The 23,593-nt window shown below is 53.6% G+C and overlaps 1 protein-coding gene across 13 annotated transcripts in view; it reads left to right on the top strand.

Annotated features, from left to right (window-relative positions):
* Positions 1-23,593, top strand: part of MACF1 (microtubule actin crosslinking factor 1) — a 149,764-nt gene that overhangs the window by 58,673 nt on the left and 67,498 nt on the right. For 8 of the 13 annotated variants that reach the window (XM_072885332.1, XM_072885336.1, XM_072885331.1 and 5 more), the window contains exons 21-44: positions 1,467-1,619; positions 2,104-2,258; positions 2,677-2,803; positions 3,250-3,433; positions 4,049-4,218; positions 4,500-4,678; positions 4,887-5,025; positions 5,578-5,771; positions 5,948-6,110; positions 6,422-6,505; positions 6,613-6,720; positions 7,356-7,454; positions 7,636-7,788; positions 7,886-7,974; positions 8,413-8,548; positions 11,657-16,930; positions 17,437-17,586; positions 18,007-18,222; positions 18,322-18,471; positions 19,436-19,669; positions 21,113-21,262; positions 21,351-21,584; positions 22,160-22,387; positions 22,838-23,359. In XM_072885332.1, the coding sequence (XP_072741433.1) occupies positions 1,467-1,619; positions 2,104-2,258; positions 2,677-2,803; positions 3,250-3,433; positions 4,049-4,218; positions 4,500-4,678; positions 4,887-5,025; positions 5,578-5,771; positions 5,948-6,110; positions 6,422-6,505; positions 6,613-6,720; positions 7,356-7,454; positions 7,636-7,788; positions 7,886-7,974; positions 8,413-8,548; positions 11,657-16,930; positions 17,437-17,586; positions 18,007-18,222; positions 18,322-18,471; positions 19,436-19,669; positions 21,113-21,262; positions 21,351-21,584; positions 22,160-22,387; positions 22,838-23,359 (9,291 nt within the window). The remainder of the gene's footprint in view (positions 1-1,466; positions 1,620-2,103; positions 2,259-2,676; positions 2,804-3,249; positions 3,434-4,048; positions 4,219-4,499; positions 4,679-4,886; positions 5,026-5,577; positions 5,772-5,947; positions 6,111-6,421; positions 6,506-6,612; positions 6,721-7,355; positions 7,455-7,635; positions 7,789-7,885; positions 7,975-8,412; positions 8,549-11,656; positions 16,931-17,436; positions 17,587-18,006; positions 18,223-18,321; positions 18,472-19,435; positions 19,670-21,112; positions 21,263-21,350; positions 21,585-22,159; positions 22,388-22,837; positions 23,360-23,593) is intronic. The other 5 variants (XM_072885339.1, XM_072885342.1, XM_072885338.1 and 2 more) reach the window with 2 other exon arrangements.

Genomic DNA, 23,593 nt, shown 5'->3' with positions numbered 1-23,593 from the left:
CCCAAGGAGCAAAGCATCAGATGGTGTTTGAAACCAGGGACGGGGGAGGATTTGGGCTGTGGGTTGACCACTGGGCCACTGATGGAAGTGGAAGAAGGTGACGTTTGAGGGTGCGGAGGCAGGTGGCTGCTTTGGCTTTGCTCTTAGTGCACACCACTGATTTCCAGCGTGTCCCCAGTGAAGCTGGGGTGCCGTTACTGGGTGTTCGTGATGGGTGCATCAGCTGGGCTAGGGCTCGCCGTCTTCTCTCCTGGAGGCCTGGGAGGTCCCATCCTCTCTGTCACGGTCTCGGGGTCGTCCTGGTCTGTCCTCCAGCGCTACCAGGACACGGAGCAGCCAGCCTGGCTCCTGGGTCCCTATTTGCAAGTCCTACAACACCAGAAGTCTGGCAGGCGCCATCCGGGGTGGGAGAGGCTCGTCCGGGCAGCCGGAGAGTGGCCACGATCTCAGGACTGGGGCAGCTGCCCTGAGCTCAGCTATATTACTCTTTCTTACCTAATAAGTTAAAGTTGTATTTCTTCCAATCATGCTCCCTGGGACAGGCACAGGTAGTTTATTTAATCATTTATTCTTTTCTTTTTCTTTTTTTTTCTTTACCATGAAATTATCCTCCACTGTTGTTAGCGCACTAACCGACCCCGAGAGTACCAAGCATGAGGGAGAACATTTTTCTGGGATCCTTTTTAAACTTTTGCAGCCAGAACGGGCTGAGCTGCCAGTAATCACACGAGCTGCCAGTGTCGTGATCCGCACACGTCTCCATCAGTGCCGGAGGCTGTTCGAGGGGAGCTTTGCCACCGGTCTCCCGGGTTGTCCCATCACCGAACCCAGCAGGGACTTGTGGGAATCAATTATGCAGCATCTTCCTCCAACCGGCAAATTTCTACCCAAACCCAGAGACCTGTGCGATCACTCCACCACGAGCCCCTTCTCCTGAGATGTTTTATCCGCATAATTCATCGTATCCCCATTCCAGCCATCGGTTTAAACATGCCTTCATCCTTCGCTTCAGAAAAGGGAGCATGCTTCTGTGGTATCTCCTCCAGACAAATAAACGTTCCCGCTTTGGGCTGGAGCTTGTCCTGCTCTTGGCCCCTTACACCTCCTGGGACTTTAATTTTGGTGTATGCTGTGTTCTCCTTTTTTTTCCCTTTTGAAAGAAAATGCTTTCTCGTCCTAGCAGCAAAAGAGCCAGAGGCGTGCATGCGGCTTTGCAGGGCAGTGGGAGTAGCAGTGGAGAGGTCCCACCCTGACTTGAAGTCCGTTCTCCCTTTCATCCCATCTCCTGACCCCTCTTCCCATCCCGTTAGGGCAGCAGGATCCTCCTGAAGTGTTTGTTCAGCCCTTGAGATCCCAGCGTAGCTCTTGCAGGCCAGCAAGTTGGGGTGGGGGGTGCCGAGAAGCCTGGGAGAGATCTCCTCTCCCCTGCCTCGAGCAACCCCATCCTTCATCCTTCCTTCTGCCAGGACGAGAAGGAGCAGCTCATTCAGTCAAAGAGCTCTGTCGCCAGCCTGGTGGGACGGTCCAAAAGCATCGTTCAGCTCCGGCCCAGGAACCCGGAGCACCTTGTGAAGAGCACGATCCCCATCAAGGCTGTTTGTGACTATCGGCAGATCGAGGTGAGGGCTGGGAGGGTGTCGGCGTGACTTTGCGAGGGGAGGCAGGGACGAGGCAGGGGAGCAACGCCCGTGATGGTTGAGGCTGAGCTCTGTGGTGTCTGTCAATGGAAAGCAGGAACAGAGTGGGAAGACAGGAGGAGGGAAATAGCACGGCTGTTTTTCCTGGAGCAGATTTCCATGTCTCAGATTTATTCTGGGCAGGAGCTAAAGTCCTTTTCCCCGAGGAGGATGGGCTTCATCAGCCTCAGCCAAATAAGCACGTGGGTGGTAGCCAACTCCGTGTAACTTCCTTGTCCCTTCCTCTCCAGACATGAGCGTGCTGGACTGCTTGGCACTATACCAGGCTTTTGCTTGATTAAAATACATTTATCTCTGTATTTGTGGAAGCTGGCTCGCCCCCAGGAGGGGAGCTGGCAGCAAGGGCAGGCGTGTGCAGCCCTGCTGCTGGTTTCTGATGGGCTGGGTGGTGTTGGTGCCGCTGCAGATCACCATCTGCAGGAACGACGAGTGCGTGCTGGAGGACAATTCCCAGAGGACCAAGTGGAAGGTGATCAGTCCCACGGGGAACGAGGCCATGGTGCCGTCTGTCTGCTTCCTGATCCCCCCGCCCAACAAAGAGGCCATCGAGATGGCCAACAGGTAACTTGCTGGTCTCTGCTGCAGGGGAGTCCCAGAGGTGCGGTGGCAGGGAGATGGGGAGGGGGTTGGTAGCCTGGGAGGGGACAGATCTAGGGTGGGAATGGGAGAGGAGCTGGGGTGCCGGAATAGGAGGGGGTGGCACGGCTGATTCGGGGCGAGGGAAGGAATCTCTCGTGGTTACACAGCTGCAAACTCCGTCGCAGCAACTGCTGTAGTAGCTTGCAAAAGAGAAAACGATGATTTGGGAGGATGGATCCCTCCAGGGATCTCTGGCACTGAAGAGCAGGAGCATCGCTCGCTGCGGGCTGCCAGGCTGGGATCGCTGCCTTGGTGGGCTGCTGGTGGCAGCGATGGCTGGCGGATTAACAGGGTGAGGGGGGAGATCCGGGGCTGACAGATCTGCTCCTTCCCCTTGCAGGGTAGAACAGTTGTACCAGAAAGTGATGGCTCTCTGGCACCAGCTCCACATGAACACAAAGAGCCTCATCTCCTGGAACTACCTGCGGAAGGACATAGCCCTGGTTCAAAGCTTCAGCATGGAAAAGGTAGGGTAGGAACTTCTCTGCCTGGCTCCGGGGCTGCGTTGCTCGCTGTCCGGGCTTCTTCACGTGGCTGAGGAGGAAAGGAAGTGTTAAAGGGAAGAGCAGAGACTGGAAGGTTGGGGAAGTCAAGGCTCTCTGCACCTTGAACAGTGGGAAAACCTGAGCTTGGGGGTTCTGTGTAAAATTATTGCAGTTTTTCCCAATAAAAAGAGCATCGGCAGTTTGCTGCTGAACTGTAATAAGCATAGGAGACTGTGGACTTAGCGTTTCATTCGGGAGCGAGCAAGGCTGGAAGGAAGCATGAGGCTGATACGGAGGAGCTTGCCTTTTCTCCTCTGAAAAGAAAATGCTCACTTGGCAAACGAAGGTGATCGAGCTGGGGCGGGTGGCTTCAGGGATGTGTAGGAAGTTGTTCCCGGTGGTTAGATGTGCTGCTTTTCCACCTGCAGCTCAGATCCCTAGCGCAAGGGGAGTGCCAGCAAGCCCTGAAGAGCCTCCAGGCGCACTACGAGGACTTCCTGCAGGACAGCCGGGACTCAGAGCTCTTCTCGGTGTCAGACCGGCTGCGCCTGGAGGAGGAAGTGGAGTCTTCCAAGGAACACATCCGGCAGCTGCTGGAGTCCATGGAGAACGGTGAGCTTCAAAGGGCTGATGGATTAACCAGGAGCTGTGGGGACTCATAAACAAAGATTTATGGGATGGCTTCGTTTTCTTTTTTTTCCCTGAGCTAGCTAGTTGATGGTGTGAGCAGCTGCTCTCCTTATTTCTCCATCCATTCAAGTGTTCGGCCTTTGTCCAGTGATGTTCCTGCAGAGAGGGCTTGGCTTTGCAGCTTCAGCTTAACTGCTGAGTCCTCTGACCCTAGTAATGTTGGAGATGGGTTTAGTCGTTAGTCAGGACACATTCTGAGCAGGGAGTTCTTCCTGCATTTAATCTTTAAGAAAATATACGTGGCGGTCACAGTCCCGCTGTTCAGAGCAGCGGATGGCTCCCGCCATGACACAGCAGGACTGAGTCCCACTGGGGACTCCGGCTTCATCATGCGAGGTGCCCTGTGGCTGGACTCGTTCTCAGCTGCGTTTGAACGAGTTGATTTGATTAACTTGTTTTCCATCTGAGCAGAGACCCCGGTGACTCGGTGTCAGCGCGATGCTGCGCTTGGCTCCGGGGCTCCCAGCAGGTCCCATTTGGGGCAGATACCGGCCGGGGTTGTTTGAGCTGCTGTTTTGGTTTGTCTGTGATTCACAGAAGACAAGGATGAGACCGTTGCCAGGACGTATCTCTCAGAGCTGAAGAATATCCGTCTGCGCCTGGAAGAGTGTGAGCAGAGGCTAGTGAGCCGGATCCAGTCCCCGAGCAGCGTCCGAGCAGATGGCGATACTATCCAGGAAAACACCATCCGCATTGCAGAGCAGGAGGTCAGTCCTGCTGCTGTGAGATGTGGAGAGGAGGGTGGTGGTGGCCACTGGTCTTTAGCGTGCGCCAAAAATAGCTTTTAACTTCTCCAGGGTGAATGTGTGGGTGGTGGGTGCGTGACTGTGTGGGGTTCGAGAGGATCTTGCTGCACAGAAAGCAGCAGGAAACATCTCCGGGTGGGCTCCTTGCTTCATTTCATACCCACCTCCTTTGCCAAGGGTAATCCTGCTTTTTCTCTGCCTGCTTGGGCTCTGCTTTCATGTTCTTTCTTTTGCTCCCGTAGCGCATGCAGGAGGATCTGCAGCGGCTGCAATCGGACCTGCGGTTCGTTTCTGAGAGATGCTACAGCTTCCTCAACAAGGCGCCCGCGGGGTCCAGCACGCCCCACTTGCGTTCTGAACTTGACTTGGTGGTGAAGAAGATGGACCAGATGTGCGGGCTGTCTTCCATCTACCTGGACAAGTGAGTCAGGACGTGCCTCTGTTCCCACGTACCTTTCTGAATCTGCCCAATTCTGCTAAAGACCTTTCTTCTGGCCCTCTAACACACCCCGCGCTGGAGCGTAACTGAGCTCCATCCCTCTGCGGCCTCTGGTGCAAACAGCCTCGCGATCAAGAGGAGCTCTGCCAAATTTGGGATGTCATCGTGCTGCCTCTCTTTGATTTGCCAGGTTGAAGACAGTTGGCGTTATTATTCGTAACACCCAAGGAGCAGAGTCTCTGGTCAAAGGGTATGAGGTTAAGCTGAGCCAAGAGGAGGCAGTCCCCGCCGACCTGGCAGCTATTCACTCCCACACAGCGGCGTTACAGGTTGGTGCTGGTCGCTTCCCGAGGTGGGCAGGCAGAAACCGGCCAACGCTTTGGCGTTTGTCGAGCAGGGTCCTTCCCTTTCTCTGCTGAATTTGTACTGTGTGCCATTTTTCTTGCCTCGATATAGCTGCCGGGAGGATTTTGTGCTGCTTATGGGATCCCTTATTGCTTTGTAGAGGTAAAGGAGCTGCTGTGGCTTGTGCTCTCTCTTGTAGGGCACGTGCTGGCACACGTGAGCATCTTGGCAGCTACACGTCCTCTTGCTGTAGGACAGGGGCTGAGCCAATCTGACTTGCTCCAAGCCGGGAACATGGTCCCCTCCATTTTGCACCTCCTATAATCAGCCGGTTCTTTTCCTATAATCAGCCGGTTCTTTTCCTATAATCAGCCGGTTCTTTTCCTATAATCAGCCGGTTCTTTGCAGGTTAAGGAGAGTGGGAAGATAAACCCCTTCTCAGGCTTGTCAGCTCTGGGCAGGAGGGCATCTCTGACTTAACGTGCCTTTTGCTTTCCATGACATCGAACCGGTGCTGTCTCTTGCTGGTTTTGCAGCAATGGCTCGAGGAAGTGAAGGACAAGAGCTCCGTCTTTTCCACATTGGAGGAGGAGATGGCAAAGGCGAAGGCGGTGGGAGAGCAGCTCTACCAGCTGAGACAAGAGCGCAGCATCGACCTCGAGCGCTATCAGGAGAAGGGAAGCCAGCTGTGGGATCGCTGGCAGCGAGTCTGCGCCCAGATTGAGACCCGGTGAGAAACCTCCTGCCTCCTTTCGCAGATTTACTCTCATGCTTCAGCTGAGAGCTTGGGTCAGGCTTGTTAGCAGCGATATTTTTCCAGACGGGATTCCCGCTGGTGGCCGGGATATCCGCATAGCCTACGGTGGCATTTTGCCCTCCTCTTATTTGTCCTGGTTCTTCTTTCAGCCACGCGGAGCTCGAGAGCATCCAGGAGGTGCTGAGTGATTACCGGCAGTGCCACAGTGCCCTAATCCAGTGGATCGAGGAGATCACGGTCCAGCAGGAGCTGATGAAGCCTGGGCAGGCGGAGGACAGCCGGGTGCTGTCGGAGCAGCTAAGCCAGCAAACGGTAAGATAGGACCTTGTGATGTCTCGGTGGCGTGGTCGCTGCAGTGACCGTGTCCTTTATTTTCTTTTACTAAAATCTTTTCATCTGTGAGCTTGAAAATAGGAAACACAGTGGGGAGGAGGCTGCAGGCCTGATCTGGGTGTCTGGGAAGCGAAGAAATTCTGCTTAGCTTGAGGTGGAGATGAGGCCTTGCATAAACAATTGAAGAGGATAAAGACTTTACCCAAAAGGGGAGGGATGGGGACTGAAATTCAGCTCACCACCCATGGCAACTGTCCTGACAGCCACTTTTACGTTGAATTTTGTTGAAGGCTTTGGCTGCAGAAATCGAGAAAAATCAAGCCAAACTGGACCAGTGTCAGAAATTCTCCCAGCAATACTCGGCTGCTGTCAAGGTATGGGTCCCCTCCTGCACCTAGATAAGGCTGTCTGGGCAGAAACGGCCCCAACGCAGTTTGCATCTCGCATGCTCCATGTCTCTCCCCCCCGGTTGCGTTTGCAGGACTACGAGCTGCAGCTCATGACGTACAGGGCGTTTGTCGAGTCGCAGCAGAAGTCTCCCATGAAACGCCGGCGCATGCTCTCGTCCTCGGACGCCATCACGCAGGAGGTAGGAGCGTGGCTGCCCACCCGACCTCGCGAGGGAGAAATTGTACAGGGGGTTCTTTGATGCCGAGCAAACCGCCGAGCAGCCTCTGTGAAATGAGCTCCTTCCTGCTGAACTCTCTTGTATAAATAAAGTTTCCACCCTCGCTGTTTTTTCCAATAGCCAGAGAGGATGGCTTAGTGCTCTAAGCACCAGGTATGAAATACCTAGACTCCTGGGAACCCCTGGGTCAAATCCAGCGGGGCCGGCTCAGCCCTTCAGCCTTGCGAGGTAAATAACCAGAGCGCCATGCAGCGTCACTGTGTGTGGATCTTTGGGATGAGACCTTTAGGGACCCGAGGTCCTGTCTGCTCCGTGTGGATATTAAAGATCCCGGTAGCCCTCTTTGTAAGAGTTGAGCATCCGCCCCAGTGTCCGTGACCGGAGTCTCCCCTTCGCTCCAGTGTTGTGCAGCATGCCGTGTGTGGCCACAACCCTCCCCTCGCTGCATTTCATTGATGCCGTACCGGGTCTGCGAGGTGCCTGGGGGGATTCCCAAGCGAGAGCTGCTGCATCCGTGTCATGTACTGTAAAGTACGTTGCTCTGGATCCGCCAGTTGTGACTGATGCGCCCCATTTCTCCCTCTCTCCTTTCGCAGTTCATGGATTTACGGACTCGCTATACAGCTCTGGTAACGTTAACCACGCAGCACGTGAAGTACATCAGCGACGCTCTCCGGCGACTGGAGGAGGAGGAGGTAAGGGTGTCATATGGAACGGAACTCTCTATTCAAAACGTGTGGGCTCATTTCCTAGCACCCCCGAGGATGCCGCTCCACGTTCGGGTTACGTCTCGGGCGCTGCTCCCGAGGGCTTCTCTGCCTTTGGAAAGCTGGGCCCCCTTTGACGTGGTTATCTTCCTCCCTCCTCTGTTTGCAGAAAGTAGTGGAGGAGGAGAAGCAGGAGCATGTGGACAAGGTGAAGGAACTCCTGGGCTGGGCCCTGGGCTTGAAGCAGAGCGTGCAAGGCAGGACGGCTGCTGCCGGGAGCAGGGAGCTGGGTGACATTGAGAAATCCATCTCAGAGCAGCAGGTAAACCGGGAGCGATCGTCAGGCAGTTTGTTTAACTTCTGCTCTTTTTCCACAGCTGAATTAAGCTTCTTTATTTTTTTTGTTTTTTCCCCAACAGGCCCTCAATGAGGAGCTGGCTGCGAAGAAGGAGCAGGTCTCTGAGGCCATCAAAACTTCACAAATCTTCCTGGCAAAACACGGCCACAAGTGAGTGTGACCCGAGGAGGGGACAGGCAGGGAGAGGAGATACCTGAGAGCTGGCGCTGGTGGGCTGGCATCCCTGGGCTCCCGTGCCCGACTCCCATTAAAAAGTGATGAGCTGCTCATGGAAGTTGTCTTCTTTCTTATCTGCAGCAAGAGCTGTGAAATATGAAATCCACTTATCCTGTTAGGACAATATTAATCCCCTTTAGTAGTGATCCAGCCCCGTCTATTTGGGGATTTGATCGTTACAACGCAGGTCAGCCTTTGCTGAGCCCAGATACCCTTGCTGGTTTTAGCTGAGCCAGGCAAGGAGCAGGGCAGTGGGAAGAGGGGACTCCTGGTGGGTTTGGCCTTTTCCTTCATGAGAAGAACATGTTAGTTCTGCGGAGCTGGGAGATGGTTTGTGCAGTTTCCCTGAGAGATTTCCCCTCCCCCTTGCAGGCTTTCCCATCCGGAGAAGGAACAGATTTCCACTCAGATCGGTGCCCTCAAGGAGACCTACCAGGCACTCTGCACCGACTCCACGGAGCAGCTCCAGCAGCTCCAGAGCCAGCTGGCTCAGGAAACAGAGCACAAGGTACTGGTCCCCGCTCGGTCCTGTGGCTGCACAGGTGCCGGGTGTGAAAAGTTTTTCCTTGGTTGGGTCTCTCACGGCCACCAGCCACTCACAGCCCATCGACTTTGTTACTTGCACATGGTTGCCCTCCCTTCTTTTCTGTCCGTGCGTCACCTGAAGCATCCAGGCTGGGGTGGTCCCTGGAGGCCAAGCAGGAGCCGTTTACCTGCTGCCTTCCGGGTCAACGGGAGAGTTGTCCTTTGCAATGGTTTTCATCAGAGCCCTGCCCTGTGCACAAGGGTTGGCTTGTTCACGCTTGGTGGGCAAGGATGTAGATGGACCTCTGTCCTGGGAACAGTTCCCTTAGCAAATCCGTGTCCTCTGAGGAACGCCCTCTCAGCGATTTAACCGCAGAGGGCTCCATCTCACAGGCTGCCTGCGTGCAGGAGACACGAGAAGGTGGGTTTCTGCAGAAGGGCGTTTGCCCATGTGGTCTCGTGTGTCTCAGGGTCTGGTTTGTCTCAGCTGTGGCTGAATGAAGTTGCTGTCCCCAGTGGAAGGTGACTGCATTGCCCGGGTCCTCAGCTGACCTGGGAGACCTTCACAACCCATATCTGGACCCATTCCCTGTTCACATCCACCAGCGCTCCCGTCCGTCCCCATCCTTGTTTCGCTGGGTAGGGAGGGCTGAAAGTGCATCCTTATTGCCTCTGTTATGAGCTGTCTTCGGTCATTCACAGATATACGTGTACGTGTTATATAAGTGTATATACATGTGTCGATGGATATATTTGTGTGTTTGCTTGCTGGCTCCCTGTACTCTGAAGCAACGGCCCGCTCAGGTCTGGACGCGTGACGCAGGTTTGGGCTGTTGGGTCCGTGAGTGAAGCCCTGTTCGAGCCGCTCGCGGGAAGAGGGCGATGGGTCTGCTTGTTTGAAATCTGCCTGTGCAGCTTTCACCTAAACATAGCGTTTCTCTCCAAATTGGACTTTATAGCACATTTCAGGTGTCTCAGCGCAGTAAATGCTTTCTGTTGCAAGCCCCTTAGCCCTTGTGCGGGCAGCAGAAAGCTTTTACGGTGAGCAAACTGACTCGTTAGTCGCCGCTAAGGCATCACGGCTTTGATGCTTCTGCTGCTGCTGCCAGGAGAGCAGCTGAGAGCAGCCTGCCTGTGGAAAGGATGCTTCTTCCTTTCCCTTTTCCTCCCTCCCGGGCAGGAAAATGACTTTATAGCGAAAGCCTTCTCCAGGGCTTGCCGGGCTGTTTTCGTACAGCATGAGCGTGCTTTGGGGCTCGGGATAGAACGGTTTTCACTCACGCTCTCGACAAAGCCCAGGAAGCGAAGTGGGAGATGGCAGCGGGGCTTCGCCATAGATCCCTGGCCCGTCTACGGGATGATCCCCGCGGCTCTTGTGCGGTGCAGTTGCTTCACTGTAGAGGGAGCATGAGGAACTCTTAACATTTGCTTGCTGGAAACATCCAACTGTCAGAGAGAAGTTTATAAAAGACAAAAATGCAAAGCAGAACGCGCTAAATTGAGCATGATGTGTCCCTGTACGGTTTGTGTTTCATGTCAAGTGTTTTTAAGATTAACTGACATCCTTGCTTACAAGTTTAACTAACCCTCCGGGATTTAAACAAACAAAACACACAAAGTGAAAGAGAGGACGACCTGTGTGTGGGGTTCTTTTTGCAAACAAAACAGTCGCATGCTGGACGCTAACACCAAGCTTTACACTGTGTGTGATACGGCTGAACTGCTCCATAAGGCTCTGTCTTTAACTGCTCAAGGCACACCCTGCAACTCGGGTAAGTAAAAGCCTTTTACCCCCCTTCCCTCCCATCTCCTTTTTTATCTTTCTCTTTTTTTTTTTCCCTTCCTCTTCTCTGTCTTTCCACGGCTTGTTCCTCTCCCAGCGTGCATGCCTGAGCCTGGCGATGATGGTGGAGGGCTTAGGTTTTTCCAGCCGGTTCACCCTGTCTCCGCAGCAGAAGGCAGTGGGGGGAACTGCAAACCAGCCTGGTGGATGGAGGCTGCGTCCTCCGCTGTGCCGTAACCGAGCTGTGCCGCAGCTACAAACACCCCCAGCCGCCTGTGCTGTTAGGCTCACCGATAAGATAAATCTGGGGGTCTTGGGGACGCAAAAGGAATTCATTCCACAATCCAGATTCCCTCCTCCCTCTCCCCACAAAAATCTTTTAGTGCTTGGGCCAACCTTATACCCACCCAGCTGGACTGGGAGAAACCCAAATGTCCAAAGAGCCGTTACTCTTTATCATCTTAATTATTACCCTCCCTGTGGGGATACCAGCAAGAAGAGAAGAGCCCCTCCAGAAACACCGGAGTAGGTGGTCTATTCCCAGTCTGTCACTGTTTCCGTGCTGGGACCTCCAACTTCTTATATTTCTCCCCTTGCCCTGTCTGAAGAGCACAGCTGCTTCGAGGTGCTGGAACGGGGCAGAGCGGGTGCCGGTGGTCGTGCTCGGGGAGCTGCCCTGCATGCAGCGCTCCTGCCCTAATGCATGGCTGGTCTGTGTGGCTGGGGAGCTGCTCCATGGCACAGGGCTCTGTGGTGTTCCCCGGCTGTCCTGGCACTTGAGGTCTGCTTGGGGAAGTACAGGATTTAAGCATGGCAGGAGTCAGGGTGGAAACTGCGCTGGGAGAGGTTCCTAGATACCCTCAAGTGGACATCTTTGGAGGGTTTTCTCCTCTGTGGGATTTGTGTTGTCTTTACTTTTTAAAACAGGAGTTGTTGAATGGCTTTGGTGTGCTTGTTGGTCTCCTTCCCTCTGTTTCTCCATGGAGCATTAGGAGCACTTAGGGGTTTTGCTGCTTGCCGCTTTGCTGCGTTACTGTTGGTGGATGTTGGAAGCATCTCAGTGCTGCCCTGGGTGATGGACTAGACGAGCATTAAAACTTGCTGGCAATGTGCAAGCTAGCAAATGCACCAATTTGCGTGCTGTGATGCCTTTGGAGTTGCATTTCAAACACTTTGGGACTCCTTTCTAGCCTGTTTAGGGTTTTTAAACTTTTTTTTGGAAACTGAGACCTCCCTGGACCTCATACAATCTGAGTGCTGGCAATGCTCAATTTTGACTGAATTCTTTTCCTTCTCTTTCTGTTCTAGGGCAATGAAGCAGTGGCAGGAGTGATCGATCTTGGCACGGTAGAAATATTCCCTGTCTTTGGTGCCATGCAGAGAGGTCTTATAGATCAGGACACTGGCCTCGTCCTCTTGGAGGCCCAGGTTATCACATCTGACTTAGTTGTTCCAGAGACTAATGAGAAACTCTCCTTGGAGAAAGGTCTGGCAAGAAATGTCATCGATCTCAGGACGTTCCAGGTGCTGCAGGAATTGAAGGATGCTCTCCACCGGGTGGAAGAAGTCAGACGTGAAGGGAGGCAGCTCCTACCTGTCGTTGCTGCGATAGAAGAGGGGAGGATCAGTGAGAGCATTGGGCTAAAGATTCTTGAAGCTGAGCTCGTCACTGGGGGCTTTAAAGTCCATCAGGGCAGAATCAGCATGGAGACAGCGGTGCAAGAAAGGCTCCTTAGCCCCCAGCTTTATTCCAGACTTCTGTCTCACCTGGAGGGTGGCAAGGATTTGATTGACCCCAACACTGCTGAGAAAATCAGTCTGCCCGAGCTCATGCACCGATGCATCGTCCACCAAGAGACCGGACTGAGGCTGCTCCCAGTCAAGCAGCTGGCGGGTGGGATGGTGAGCTTGAAATCAGGCAGAAAAGTCAGCATCTTCCGTGCAGTGCAGGAAGGGCTGATAGACAGGCAGGTAACGGTCAGGTTGCTGGAAGCCCACCTCTTTGCTGGTGGCATTGTTGACCCCAGGACAGGGCACAGGCTGACTGTGGACGAGGCCGTGAGACACAATTTAATTGACCAGGATTTGGCATGCACACTTCTTATCCGGCAGCTTCAGACAGGTGGCATCATCGATACGGTCACGGGAGAGAGACTGACAATTGATGAAGCTGTAAGGAAAGAGTTGGTAGCACCAAGGATTGCATTGGTGGTCCTGGAATCCCTGTGGTCCTTCATGGGGCTCCTGTGGCCGGAGACGGGGGAGATCGTCCCCGTTGCAGATGCTTTAGAGCAAGGAATCCTGTCTACGGAGTTGGTTTACAAGATTCTCAGCAAGAGGCAACTCATTAAGGCTGTCTTTATACCAGAAACCACTGAGGTGTTGTCCTGGAAGAAAGCAGTTGAACACGGCATCTTGGAGAGAGATGTGGCGAAGAAGCTGAAATCCACAGCCATACCTGATGTCATGGCCAGCGTGCAGCTTGCTGGCTCTCCAAGCAGAAGCAGGCGTGGCCAGAGCCCTTCTGGAAGGAGTCCCACAGGTCACAGAGAGCAAAGTGACCCTCTGCTAAGGAGCGACGACGAAAAGCTGATGTTCCACTTGATGACCCATAGCTATATCAACATCCATGATGGCCAGAAGCTGCTCTTAGTGGATGGAGAGTTGAACAATCTCACTAAAGCCCTCATCCGAACCCAAGAAAATGGATCCTGTGCACATGTGTTGGAAAGGAGCGAAGGCTTTGAGGAGACAAAGGCAGCTCTTGAAAGCGAGCCTTGCAATGGTTTGGCTTTGCAGCAGCTCGAGTTTCAATTTGCTCCTTCAAAAGAACAAAGTGAAAAGGTCCTGCCACCCAGAACTGCTTTGCAGAATGGGGAGGTGGTGATGGGACCTGAAAGCCTCCTGTTGGAGGATGCAGAAGATACCCTGCTTGCGGAGGAGCAAAAGCAGATTTATACCGAACAGGCTACTATCCAGAGTGAAACTGATGCTGAATTTGGAAGAGAGCAAGTGGCTTCTACAAGCAAGGACAAACATCAGGTAAAATTATCGATGCCAGGACGTCCCGGTGACCTTGGTAGTGGATTCAGAGAAACAGAGGAAATGATGATTGAGGCAGAAGATGAGTCCGAGCCTACTACGGTAGATGGAGTGGAAAGTATCCAAGATCGGAAGAGAGCATCGGAAAGTGGGGCAGTTGTTGTGAAAAGTGAAATCTGCATATCGATGGATGCTTCAGAAGGTAGAGATAGACTGGAAATCATGGCAGAGAGGTCTCAGGATGTGGAGGAACCTGAACTGGAGGCAGAAGATGTTACAGAGATTTATTTGCTAAGCAAGGAAACAATTGAGAATGGCATGCTGGGGGGAGAGGAGATTGTGCTCCCTAAAACTGGAGAGGCAGAGCAAACAGAGAGGCAAAGCGAAAGCGTGGAAAGTGTATTGGAAGTGGAAGAAGGAGAGGGAGAAGAAGTATCAGGTGATAAGAGCGTTGATGAAACTTCCCTGCCATCCCCTGCAGAGCAGGAAGCGGAGGACACTTTGGAAATGCTGTTAATGCAGCTCCGAAGTGGTGGCATAATTCATGAGCAGACAGGCAAGACTCTTCTTCTAAATGAAGCAGTAGCCTGTGGAGTGGTGCCCAGCCACACAGCCGTGAAACTAATGGAGAAAATGAAGATGTTCACTGGCTTCTTTGACCCGCATACATGTGAATCATTAACCACCGAGGACATCATTGAAGAAGGTCTGATGGATGAGAAGCTTCTCCAGAAGGTATTTGCATCTGACAAAGCGATAAGTGGCGTTCTTGACCCAGGCAATAACTTTGTCTACTCTATCAAGGATGCCGCTGCAGTTGGCCTTCTGGACAAGGAAACGGCGATGAGGATCTTGGAAGGGCAAGTGGTTACTGGAGGGATCGTTGACTTGAAACGGGGCAAAAAAATATCGGTCACTTTGGCTTCAAATCTGGGTCTCATAGAGCCAACGGGTCAGAAAGAGCTGGTCAAGTTGGAGAAGGCTTCCAAAGGGAAAGGCACTGATGAGGTGACCAGACAGAAGCTCATTAGCTTACAGGCTGAAACCAGTGGAATTGTGGATCCTAAAACGAAGCAGCCTTTGACCGTTGCCCAGTCTGTTGAAAAAGGGCTCCTGAAAAAGGAAAAAGCTTTTCAGCTCTTGACCAAGCAGATTGCTGATGGAGGAATCATCCATCACATGTCTGGAATGAGGCTTTCAGTAAATGACGCAATGAAACACGGTTTGATCAATCAGGATTTATGTAACGAACTCACGAAAGCTGAAAGCGTGTGCCTGCAGGACTACGTTCATCCAGTTACGAAGGAGAAGCTGCCCTTGCCTCAGGCAGTATCGTTAGGGCTCGTTAGTCCAGACTTCCAGAGGAAAGTGCAAGAAATCCAGGCTGGGAGTGGAAGCATTTTTGATCCTGCTTCTGGCCAGAGACTGGCACTCTGTGAAGCGGTAAAGGAGGGCTTGCTGCCCAAGCAGGTTATGGAGAAAGTCCTGTCATCTTCAGAATTGAAAGAAGGAATTGTAGATCCCGAGACCTGCATGATCGTTCCCTACTCAGAGTTCATAAAGAAGTGTAAAATCGACATTGAATCTGGCCAGAGGTATCTGGAGGTCCATCCCTTCAGAGCCATCAAGGATGAGGTGACGGGGAACAAGCTCGTGTGTGCCGAGGCGGTGAGGCTGGGGAAGGTGGACCCTCTGCCCACGCTGCGGCTGCTGCAGGCTCAGGCAGACAGCGGGGGGATCGTGGAGGGTGCTGTCAGCAAGAGGCTCTCCCTGAGGGCTGCTGTGGAGCAAGGGCTGCTGGATGAGGAGATGGCCAAACTCATCGCCACCAACCAGATGAGGACGGGGGGAATTGTTGATGCTAGCAGTGGGAAAAGATTCACTTTGAAGGAAGCTGTTGAAAAAGAACTGATTAGCCAAAAATTAGCTGCCAGTCTTCAGGAGGCACAAATATCTGAAGACAAATATGGTTCTGAGGTCTGCAAAGTAGATAAGCCCCGCTTTTTCCAGGAAAAAATGGAAAAAATATCTCCAGAAGAGGAAGATGTCATCCTCTGGACCAGTGCTGCTAAGAAGTCTGATGGTGCTGAGCATAAAGCCAGATCTGAAGCCATGAGCTACGACGTGGCTGGAGGTGCTGCTGCCAAGAGATCCCCAGTGACACCGACAGAAGGGAAATCAAAACCTCCAGAAACTTCAGAGGATGGTGTAACGTATCAGCCCCGAGAAAAGGCTGAACTGGCTCCAGAATACGCCTCCGGATTAGGTACGGCGTCTCTCTCTGAAGAGACGGTGGTGGAAAGGGCTGCGGAAAAAGGGATTGCAAAAAGCAGCTCCCAGGTGAGAGCAGCTCGGGGGAAGGAATTGAGGAGAGAAGCAGTAGATCGAGGGACAGAGAAAGTGGAGGGATTGGGGTTGCAGGAAGAGCAGTCGTTCTTGGACACAGAGGCGCTTCACGGTGCGGAGGACGGCGAGGAGAGGAGGAGGAGGAGAGGGTTTGTAAGTGCAGAGGGACTTGTGGCAGGTGAAGAAGGGGCAGTGGTGGCTTCTGAGGAAGCAGAGAGGGCAGGCAGCCTGGGTGGGGTAACACTGGCAGCCCCGAGAGAGTCTGTTACTGTGGGTCGAGGGAAGGGAGAGGGTCCTGCAGAGTCTGGAGAACCCCCTGAGATGGGCATCCCTATGAAGCCTGCAGGAGACGAGCTTGCAGGTAAAAAAACTGTCAAGCACATCAAAGGAGAAACCCCGAGACTGGGTGCAGAAGGTCCAGTTGGTCAAGAAAAAACAAGTGAAACTGAGCTAAAACTTACCGAAAAACAGAAAAGCAAGAAAAAGAAAGCAAAGCAGAGTGGTACCCCAGGAGGCAGCGCTCAGCCAGAGAAATCTTCTGCAGAAAAGCAGTCCCTTCCTTTTCTGATCTCCAAAGAAATTCCAGGGAAGGAGGAGGAGGACTTCGTCTCAAGCACGCCAGAACCAAAACATGAAACCACCACCAAGATTACTGGTGAGTTGGCAAGAGACCCAGCCAAGCACATGGGGAGCAGCAGGGATGAAAAGGAAAAGAAAATAATCTCTGAGAAAGATAAAGAAAACCTCGCTGGGGGTCAGGTGTTCCCCGTCCTCCCAGGACAAGGGGAAGCTCGAGAGGTGATGAAAGGTGGGATCAGAAATGGTCACGATTCCTCGGTGGCACTGAGCCCAGCGGACAGCATGGCCCAGGAAGACACCAAGGTGGAAGCCACCAGTGATGCGTCCAGTGCAGCCCCTGCAGCAGGCGAACTGCCTGATGAATTAATTATGAGAGAGAAGCCCAGAGAAGTTCAGGAAACCTCTGCAGTCCTTGAGCTTGAAGAAGAGACACGGCAAGAGCAAGCAGCGGAGGTCACAGGCCAAGGAGGTGCCCCTGTTCCCCCAAAATCCCAAGGAGAAGCACCCCAGGAGAGGACCAGGCAGCCAGGTCCTGGCGATCGGGGCTTGCTCTTACCTGTGATAGTGGAGGGGGAGCTGCTGGAAACCTCGAGGGAATCCACGAGACCAGCCCAGGTAAATTCATGCTTTTTGCTACTTTGACTTTTTTTTTTTTTTTTTTTAATGAGCTATTTGTGTGTGTTTGATGTTAAATCTGTCCAAGGTCCTCAGCAGAGCGGACAGCCAGAACAAGAGGAGCTGATGTTTGAGCTTGACGTTGCAGTATCAGCTGCAATGGATTTGGCAAAGGACCCAGTGACGTATGACTGAAAACACTCAAGGCTTAGTTGTGGCTTCTTTTTGCTAGAGCATTACTTATAAATGACTAATAACTAGGACTCTTTTTTGGCACTTTTACTGTAACACCAGAGATCTCTTGCCATTTATAAGCTTATGTTGGAAAAAGAGCCACGTGTTTTATTTTTCCTGTAGTAAGTCTTGTAGATAAGGCTAGCGAGTGGAGAGTCCCTGAAATGGAATGTTATTAACAGATTTCTTCTTCGAAAAAAAGAATAACATGTAATCCTTTGTTTTCTTTTCCATCTAAATCTGAGGTTTTGTTTTACTGTTTCATTCTGTAGATCATGTTCAGCAAGAAGATGTGTCTGGAGCACGATGAGAAGCTGATATCATACCTCTCCATGCTCCGAGATATCGAGATGAGAATCAAACGGGTGCAGCCAGCAGAGCAGAATTTGGCAGCCCTGCACGACCTGCTGCAGCAGGCGGAGGTGAGCGAGGCTGGGCCAGGCTTGGCCGTCGTTGGGCAGGACAGAGCTCGTCCCTCTTCTCCCCGGCTTCATGCACAGCCCTTGCGCCTCCTCCCTGCTTCTGGGAGCCAGCCGGGGAGGTTAGTCTCGGGTTTAACAAGCATTTAGATGCAAACCCTGTCCCTCACCTCTCTGGCACTGCCTCTGGCTCACCTTCTCCTCCCTGCTTAGACGATAACCTAAGCGTGGCCGAAATGAATTTTACAGCCTGGAGAAAGACAGGCGAGTGCTGGCAGCTGAGCGGGGCTGGAGGATGCTAACGAATCTTTCTAGGAGATAGACACAGTGTTTGGAGCTGAGTCTCCAAAACCTTCCCTCAGTTTTGGCAGCGGGAAGATGAAGTCACCATATCTGAGACATAACGATGCTGTCTTGCCTCAGGCCCTGGGCGCTGAGCTGCAGGAGCTGAGCTTCCCAGTGAATCAGGAGTTGGATGCCGTGAAGTGGATTGTGGCCAACCCCCCTGAAGAAGTCCCTGAACAATTACTGAAGGCTTTGGAGAAGGATGCCAAGAACCTCCAGAAGTCTCTGAGCTCTGCGAGCGATGTCCTGGAGTCCCGGCTGCAAAATCTTCGCGGGGCGGCAGAAACTGGGAAGGTAGAGCTGGCAACCGTCCCTGCTGCCCCCTGAGCATCCCACCGCTCCTTTCCCGGAGCGCTCTGCTCCTTTGCTAAATGATGCATTTCTGGTTTTAAGGCTAAAATCCTGGCACATCAGGAGACTCTCCAGGGCAAACTCCAGGAGCTGCTGAGCTGGGTCTCTGGCACTGCAGAGTCGCTGGACAGCAGCGATTACCACCACGCGACCGATGCGAACAGCTTGAGCCGCTGCCTCCAGCACTACAGGGTAACCATGGCAATGCCCCTAATCCTTCTGGCTGATGAAGTTGCTGTCCTCTGCACAGAGGAGGAGCTTTTAATCCTGCTTCCCTCCTGGAGCCTACCAAGGGTTTGCCCTTATCCTTTGTGGCAGGAGGAGCAACAATAGTGTATTTACTCCAAAGTCATTTGTTTCCACAATGCACAAACCATCTGCTTTGGCCGTTTGGGGAACATGCTCAAATGCAGGTGTGTGGTGGGGGCTGAGCGACCGGGAGGGATTCCCGTCAGGCTGTTGAGGAGAGAGCTGCTTCCTCCATGGGAAGGAGAAGCTCTCAGAGCCCCCTCCATCACACCTCCCTGGTCTCCATCGACTGTATGAGGAGCCCAAGCTCCCCTCCGCATTTATTCATCTTCTAGCAATAGCTTTCAAGATTTGGTCAGTTGAGCATCTCCTGTTTGCTTGTAGCACCTTGGCATTGAAGTCAGGGGATCGAAGGCTTTGAGAGCCGGTGGTGGCACACGGAGTCACCGTGGACTGGACGGGGCTGCTGGCACCTCCAGGTCCGGGTCATCATCAGACCCGAGGGCAGCCCTACACGCACGGGCCAAGCACCTCTTGGCGAGGTGCTGGAGGCCTGGTGCAGAGGCACGTTAGAAAATTGCTGCGGTGAGATGCTGTCACCTCGATGCTGAGTGTGCTTTTGGGAGTTTCCATCCCTGGAGGTATTTAAAAGCCGTTTGGATGAGGTGCTCAGGGACATGGTGTAGTGGTGGGCTTGGCAGTGTTAGGTTTACGGTTGGACTCGATGATCTTAAAGGTCTTTTCCAACCTATACGATTCTGTGATTCTGTGATATTGTTCTGGTGACAAAGCACTCTTTTTGGGTGCATACCGCTGCCTCTCTGCATGTCCCATTTGAAGCTGGCAGTGCAGGAAAACGCTGGCTGCAGAGTCATTTTGCCTGACAGGTCTTTTCTCTCCCATTCAGGAGCTGAAAGAGCCCCTTGCTGACACCAAGTCTCAGCTCGACGCCACTGCCTTCGACGTCCAGTTCCTTATCTCGGAGCACGCCCAGGACTTGACCCCTCAGCAGAGCAGGCAGCTGCTGAGGCTGCTCAATGAGCTGCAGAAGGCTTTCCGGGACCTGTCGGAGCACGTGATGGCTCGAGTGGAGGTCCTGCAGGTCTGTCTCCAGCAAGTGGAGCAGACGGATCAGGTGAAGGTTGTGAGACATCTGCTTCCTGGCTGCAGGTTGCTCGCTGAAGTGCTTCCTGGCCACAAGAACATGCGCTGAGACACCTCGTATTTGGGATTTCATGTGCATGCCACTCACAGTTTATGACTTTTCATTGCACATCATGAGCTTCCTCTAAATTCTTCTTCCTACCACGTAACTCCCAGGCGAAAAGTTGCTTTCCTCCCAAAAGACGGAGCCCTGCTGAGGTCTGGGTAGCACAGCCGGGCAGTCCTCTGCTAGACATCGACTTGCTTTGGGCTGGGTGGAATAAACCCTGGTCTCTGTAACCCCAGCAGAAAATCCCTGTGCAGAGGGGCCACCACAGACACCTGGCAGTTTTAATGTCTTATTTCCACTGCCCAAGTCGGGTATTCCTGTCCCAGAGAAACAGCCGATGATGTATCGAGGCAGCAGGCAGCTGCAAAAGCAAGTCCTCGGGTCCCTGCTGCATTGCTGCAGCACCCGTCACTGCATGGATCCTCTTATTCAAGACAGGATTAATGTGGTTTTTATTAACAGTTGCTCTCTGTAACTCTTGCCTGTCCTCTCTGGAGTGTGTGTGTATATTAACCAGTTTGCTTTGCTTTTTCAGATTGAGTGTGCGCCCATCCTAACCCAGGAAGAACTCGCTTTGCAGCTGAAGAGCTCTTAAGAAGGCTCTTTCAATTTGCTTCTGTTGTTTATCTTATGACTGGGAGAAACAAGCACAGTGTTTTGCACAAGTTTGTACATCACCTTGCTGAAATGCCCAGGGAAACTCAAAAACCTTTATCTCCCCTGGGAAAGGGGAACAGGAACTTTGCAGGGACTCTCAGGTCACATCATGCTCAATTGCTCAGACAGGCGCTTCTGTATTGTGCTCTGGCAGCAAAACGGAGGAGCTGGATCAGCTACAGAAACGCTTTCGCTCTTCTGGGCTCCCTCTCCAACCCCAGGAACAAAAAAACCAGCCTACTTAGGTTGTTTGGGACTCCACAGTGATGCTACCTGACCTCAGGTTGTTGTTACCTCTCCTTAGATGAGTTTCTGCTGCAGTTTTAATGTTTGTAAGGTTGAATGGAAAAGGCACAGAAACTTCTGGTTGAGCTCTCCCGAGAGAGGAGTGCGTGACCTGGAGCGTAGCTCCACGTGGAGCTGAACAAGCTTCTCGAAGAGCAGATTGAGAGAAACCTGCTCGAACGGTGGCGAACGTGCAGTGAGCAGCTCCTGCTCGGCAGGGCCATGGCACCTCAGCCCCGTTCCGGCAGCGCGCGAGCCTGAGAGGGAGAGGGAGCACGTGGAGAGCTGCAAAAGCTGTTTTCTGTGCTGCATCCTCATCTTCAGGAGATGCTCCAGCTGTAACCTCTCGCCTTGCCTTTCAGCGACGTGCGTGCCTGGAGGTGCAGCACCGGTACTCACTGTCCCCTCTCCCCTTCCCTCTGCCCGCAGACGCTGCAGGAGCAGCAGGCAGCCCGGGCGCAGAGCCTGGCCGAGCTGAGCCGCTGGCTGCACCAGGCAGAGGACGCGCTGGCTGAGCAGCAGAGAGCAGCCAGCGAAGGGGACCTGTCCGCCTTGCAGCAGAGGCAAAGCGATGTTAAGGTCAGTGCTTTAAAAACGGGGGTCAGAAGGCGGAGAGGCTCGGTGCCGCCTTGGGAGCGCACGGAGCCTCACGGCGTCTTCTGCCTAGGAGCTGCAGAGGAACATGCACACCCGAGCCGCCTCCTTCGCCAGCATCCTGAAAAGCACAGAGGAGTTTTTGGAGGAGAACAAGGCGAAGATGGAGCCTGGGGAGCTGGCAGCACTGCAAGAGAAGCTCCAGCGTGCCAAGGAGCAATACCAGTCCCTGCAGGAGAGGACGGAGGTGGCCCAGAAGGAGCTGGAGAGTGCTGTGACTGCTGCAGTGCAGCAGGAGACTGAAAAGGTAACGTGCAAAGAGCTGTAGCCCCCAGGCTCTGCTTGAGGTGGGCAGTGAGGTCCAGTCGGTGCAGTCGGATTCATTGGGGGTCCTGGTATTCATCTGGGTGATGCAGCATGAAGCAATTTGCTGTCCCCCAGGTGAGGTGACCCCCAGGCATTTCTCTCATGAAATGCCTCGAGAGCTGCAGCCACGGATGAGCTGGTTGTGCAGGAAACGGGGGAGTAAAAGGCACCTTTGGGCTGACCTGTAATGGGAGCGGGAGCGTCGGGCACCTCCACGTGCTGGCGGTGAACGCGATGCTCGCGCGAGCAGGAGTCGTGCGAGGAGTCGCAGCCCATGGCGGGGGGGGCTCTGAGAGATGCAATGTAGCAGAGAAGCTGAGTTTATTCACATTCCCCTTTCAGAGAGCCATGAAGTGTTCTGGAGCTCTGTGGGTGTCTCGGGCGTTTGCTGTGGCTGGAAAACTCCTCGGGGGTTTTTTCTTCCGTTGATTTTTTTTTTGTCTCTGTCCCCCATGCAGCCGTTTGCTGATCATGCATAAAATGGGGCATTCTTATCTGGAGCCTTTGTGCTTTCAGGTGAAAGCTGCCAAAGAGCTGGAGGAGAACAGCAATAAGATTGATTCCCTTTTGAACTGGGTGGCATCGCTGGAGCAGAAGGGAGGGCTCCTGGAGTACAGATCGCACTCCATCGAGCAAGCACCAGGGGCACAAGCGGGGACAGGCACTCGGGATGTCCCCGACGGCCACGTCGTGGGAGCAGACAGCGCTGCCGAGAGCCTGGATGAGCAGTACGAGAGGCTGAAGGTCAGGACCAACACCTCGTCCCTCTTAAAGCTTTCTGCCCAACGCACTGACCCTGCCTTCGGCTGCCGACACAGCTGGGAGCAGGACGGGGCGTTGGATGGGTCTGGCCTCCAAAACACGCGTTCAGGGTGACTTTCCATGTAGGAGACTTCAGAAGTCCCTGCCTGGCTTCCTGCAGGACATGCACTCTGTGTTGGTGGGTGGGTGCCACGGCACAGTGCAATCAGGGTAACGAGAGAAGGTGCCCATCGTGGTCAGAGAAGGGGTTGCTCTCCTGCAAGGGGGCAAAGCACCTGCCTGTACCCCACCTCGGGGTGTTCCCCCACCTTGCTAGTGCTGTAGGAGGGTGCGGAGGCTCAGTCACGCGCGTGGCCTTGCTACGCCCGCCGGGTGCTGGTGGGCAGAGACCCTCGGTCGCAAGCATCACCTTTGCTTTCCGGCATCTTTCAGGCCCAGCACCAGGAGCTGCTGTCCCAGCAGCAGGACGTCATCCTGGCCACGCAGTCAGCGCAGGCTTTCCTGGACAAGCATGGCCACAGCTTGGCTGGGGAGGAGCGGGACCGGCTCCAGGGCCGGCTGGCAGAGCTGAAGGACCAGTACGCGGCTTCCCTCTCGCAGTCGGAAACACGACTGAAGCAAGTGCAAGTCCTGCGGGATGAGCTGCAGAAGTTCTTACGGGATCACGGGGAATTCGAGGCTTGGCTGAAGCAAGCGGAGCAGGATCTGGAGGGAATGTACAAGGGGGACAGCGACCCCATGGCCCTCCGGCAGCTGCTCCTGCGACAGGGGAGCTTCTCGGAAGACGTGATCTCCCACAAAGGTGACCTGCGGTTTGTTACCATGTCGGGGCAGAAGGTGCTGGATGCGGAGGGAGCTGCTGGGGACTCAGGGTCCCAGCCGCTGATGTCCGGGAGCGTGGTCAAGAGCAAGCTGGAGGATGCAACGCAGCGATACACCACGCTACACTCCAAGGTACAGGAAGGGCTTTGCAAGGCTGGGAGTTAAACCCTGGGTGCCCTTTTCCTCCTGTGCATATCAAATGAGCAGGGATGGTGGAGGGATGTTTAAATTGAGTGTCTGGCTGGACTTCTAGCACATATGTAGATTGTAGGAGAAGGATTTTCTTCTTCAGGGCTTGGGCAGGAGTAACACCCTCTGTGTTGGTGTTGGTCTGCGTGTTGGCTCCTGTAATTCCTTTAACACGTA

Source organism: Ciconia boyciana, chromosome 21 (genome assembly GCF_034638445.1).
Source record: "Ciconia boyciana chromosome 21, ASM3463844v1, whole genome shotgun sequence".
Lineage (NCBI taxonomy): Eukaryota > Metazoa > Chordata > Aves > Ciconiiformes > Ciconiidae > Ciconia > Ciconia boyciana.
Note: the sequence above shows the minus strand (reverse complement) of the source record. Positions and strands in the feature narration are given on the sequence as shown.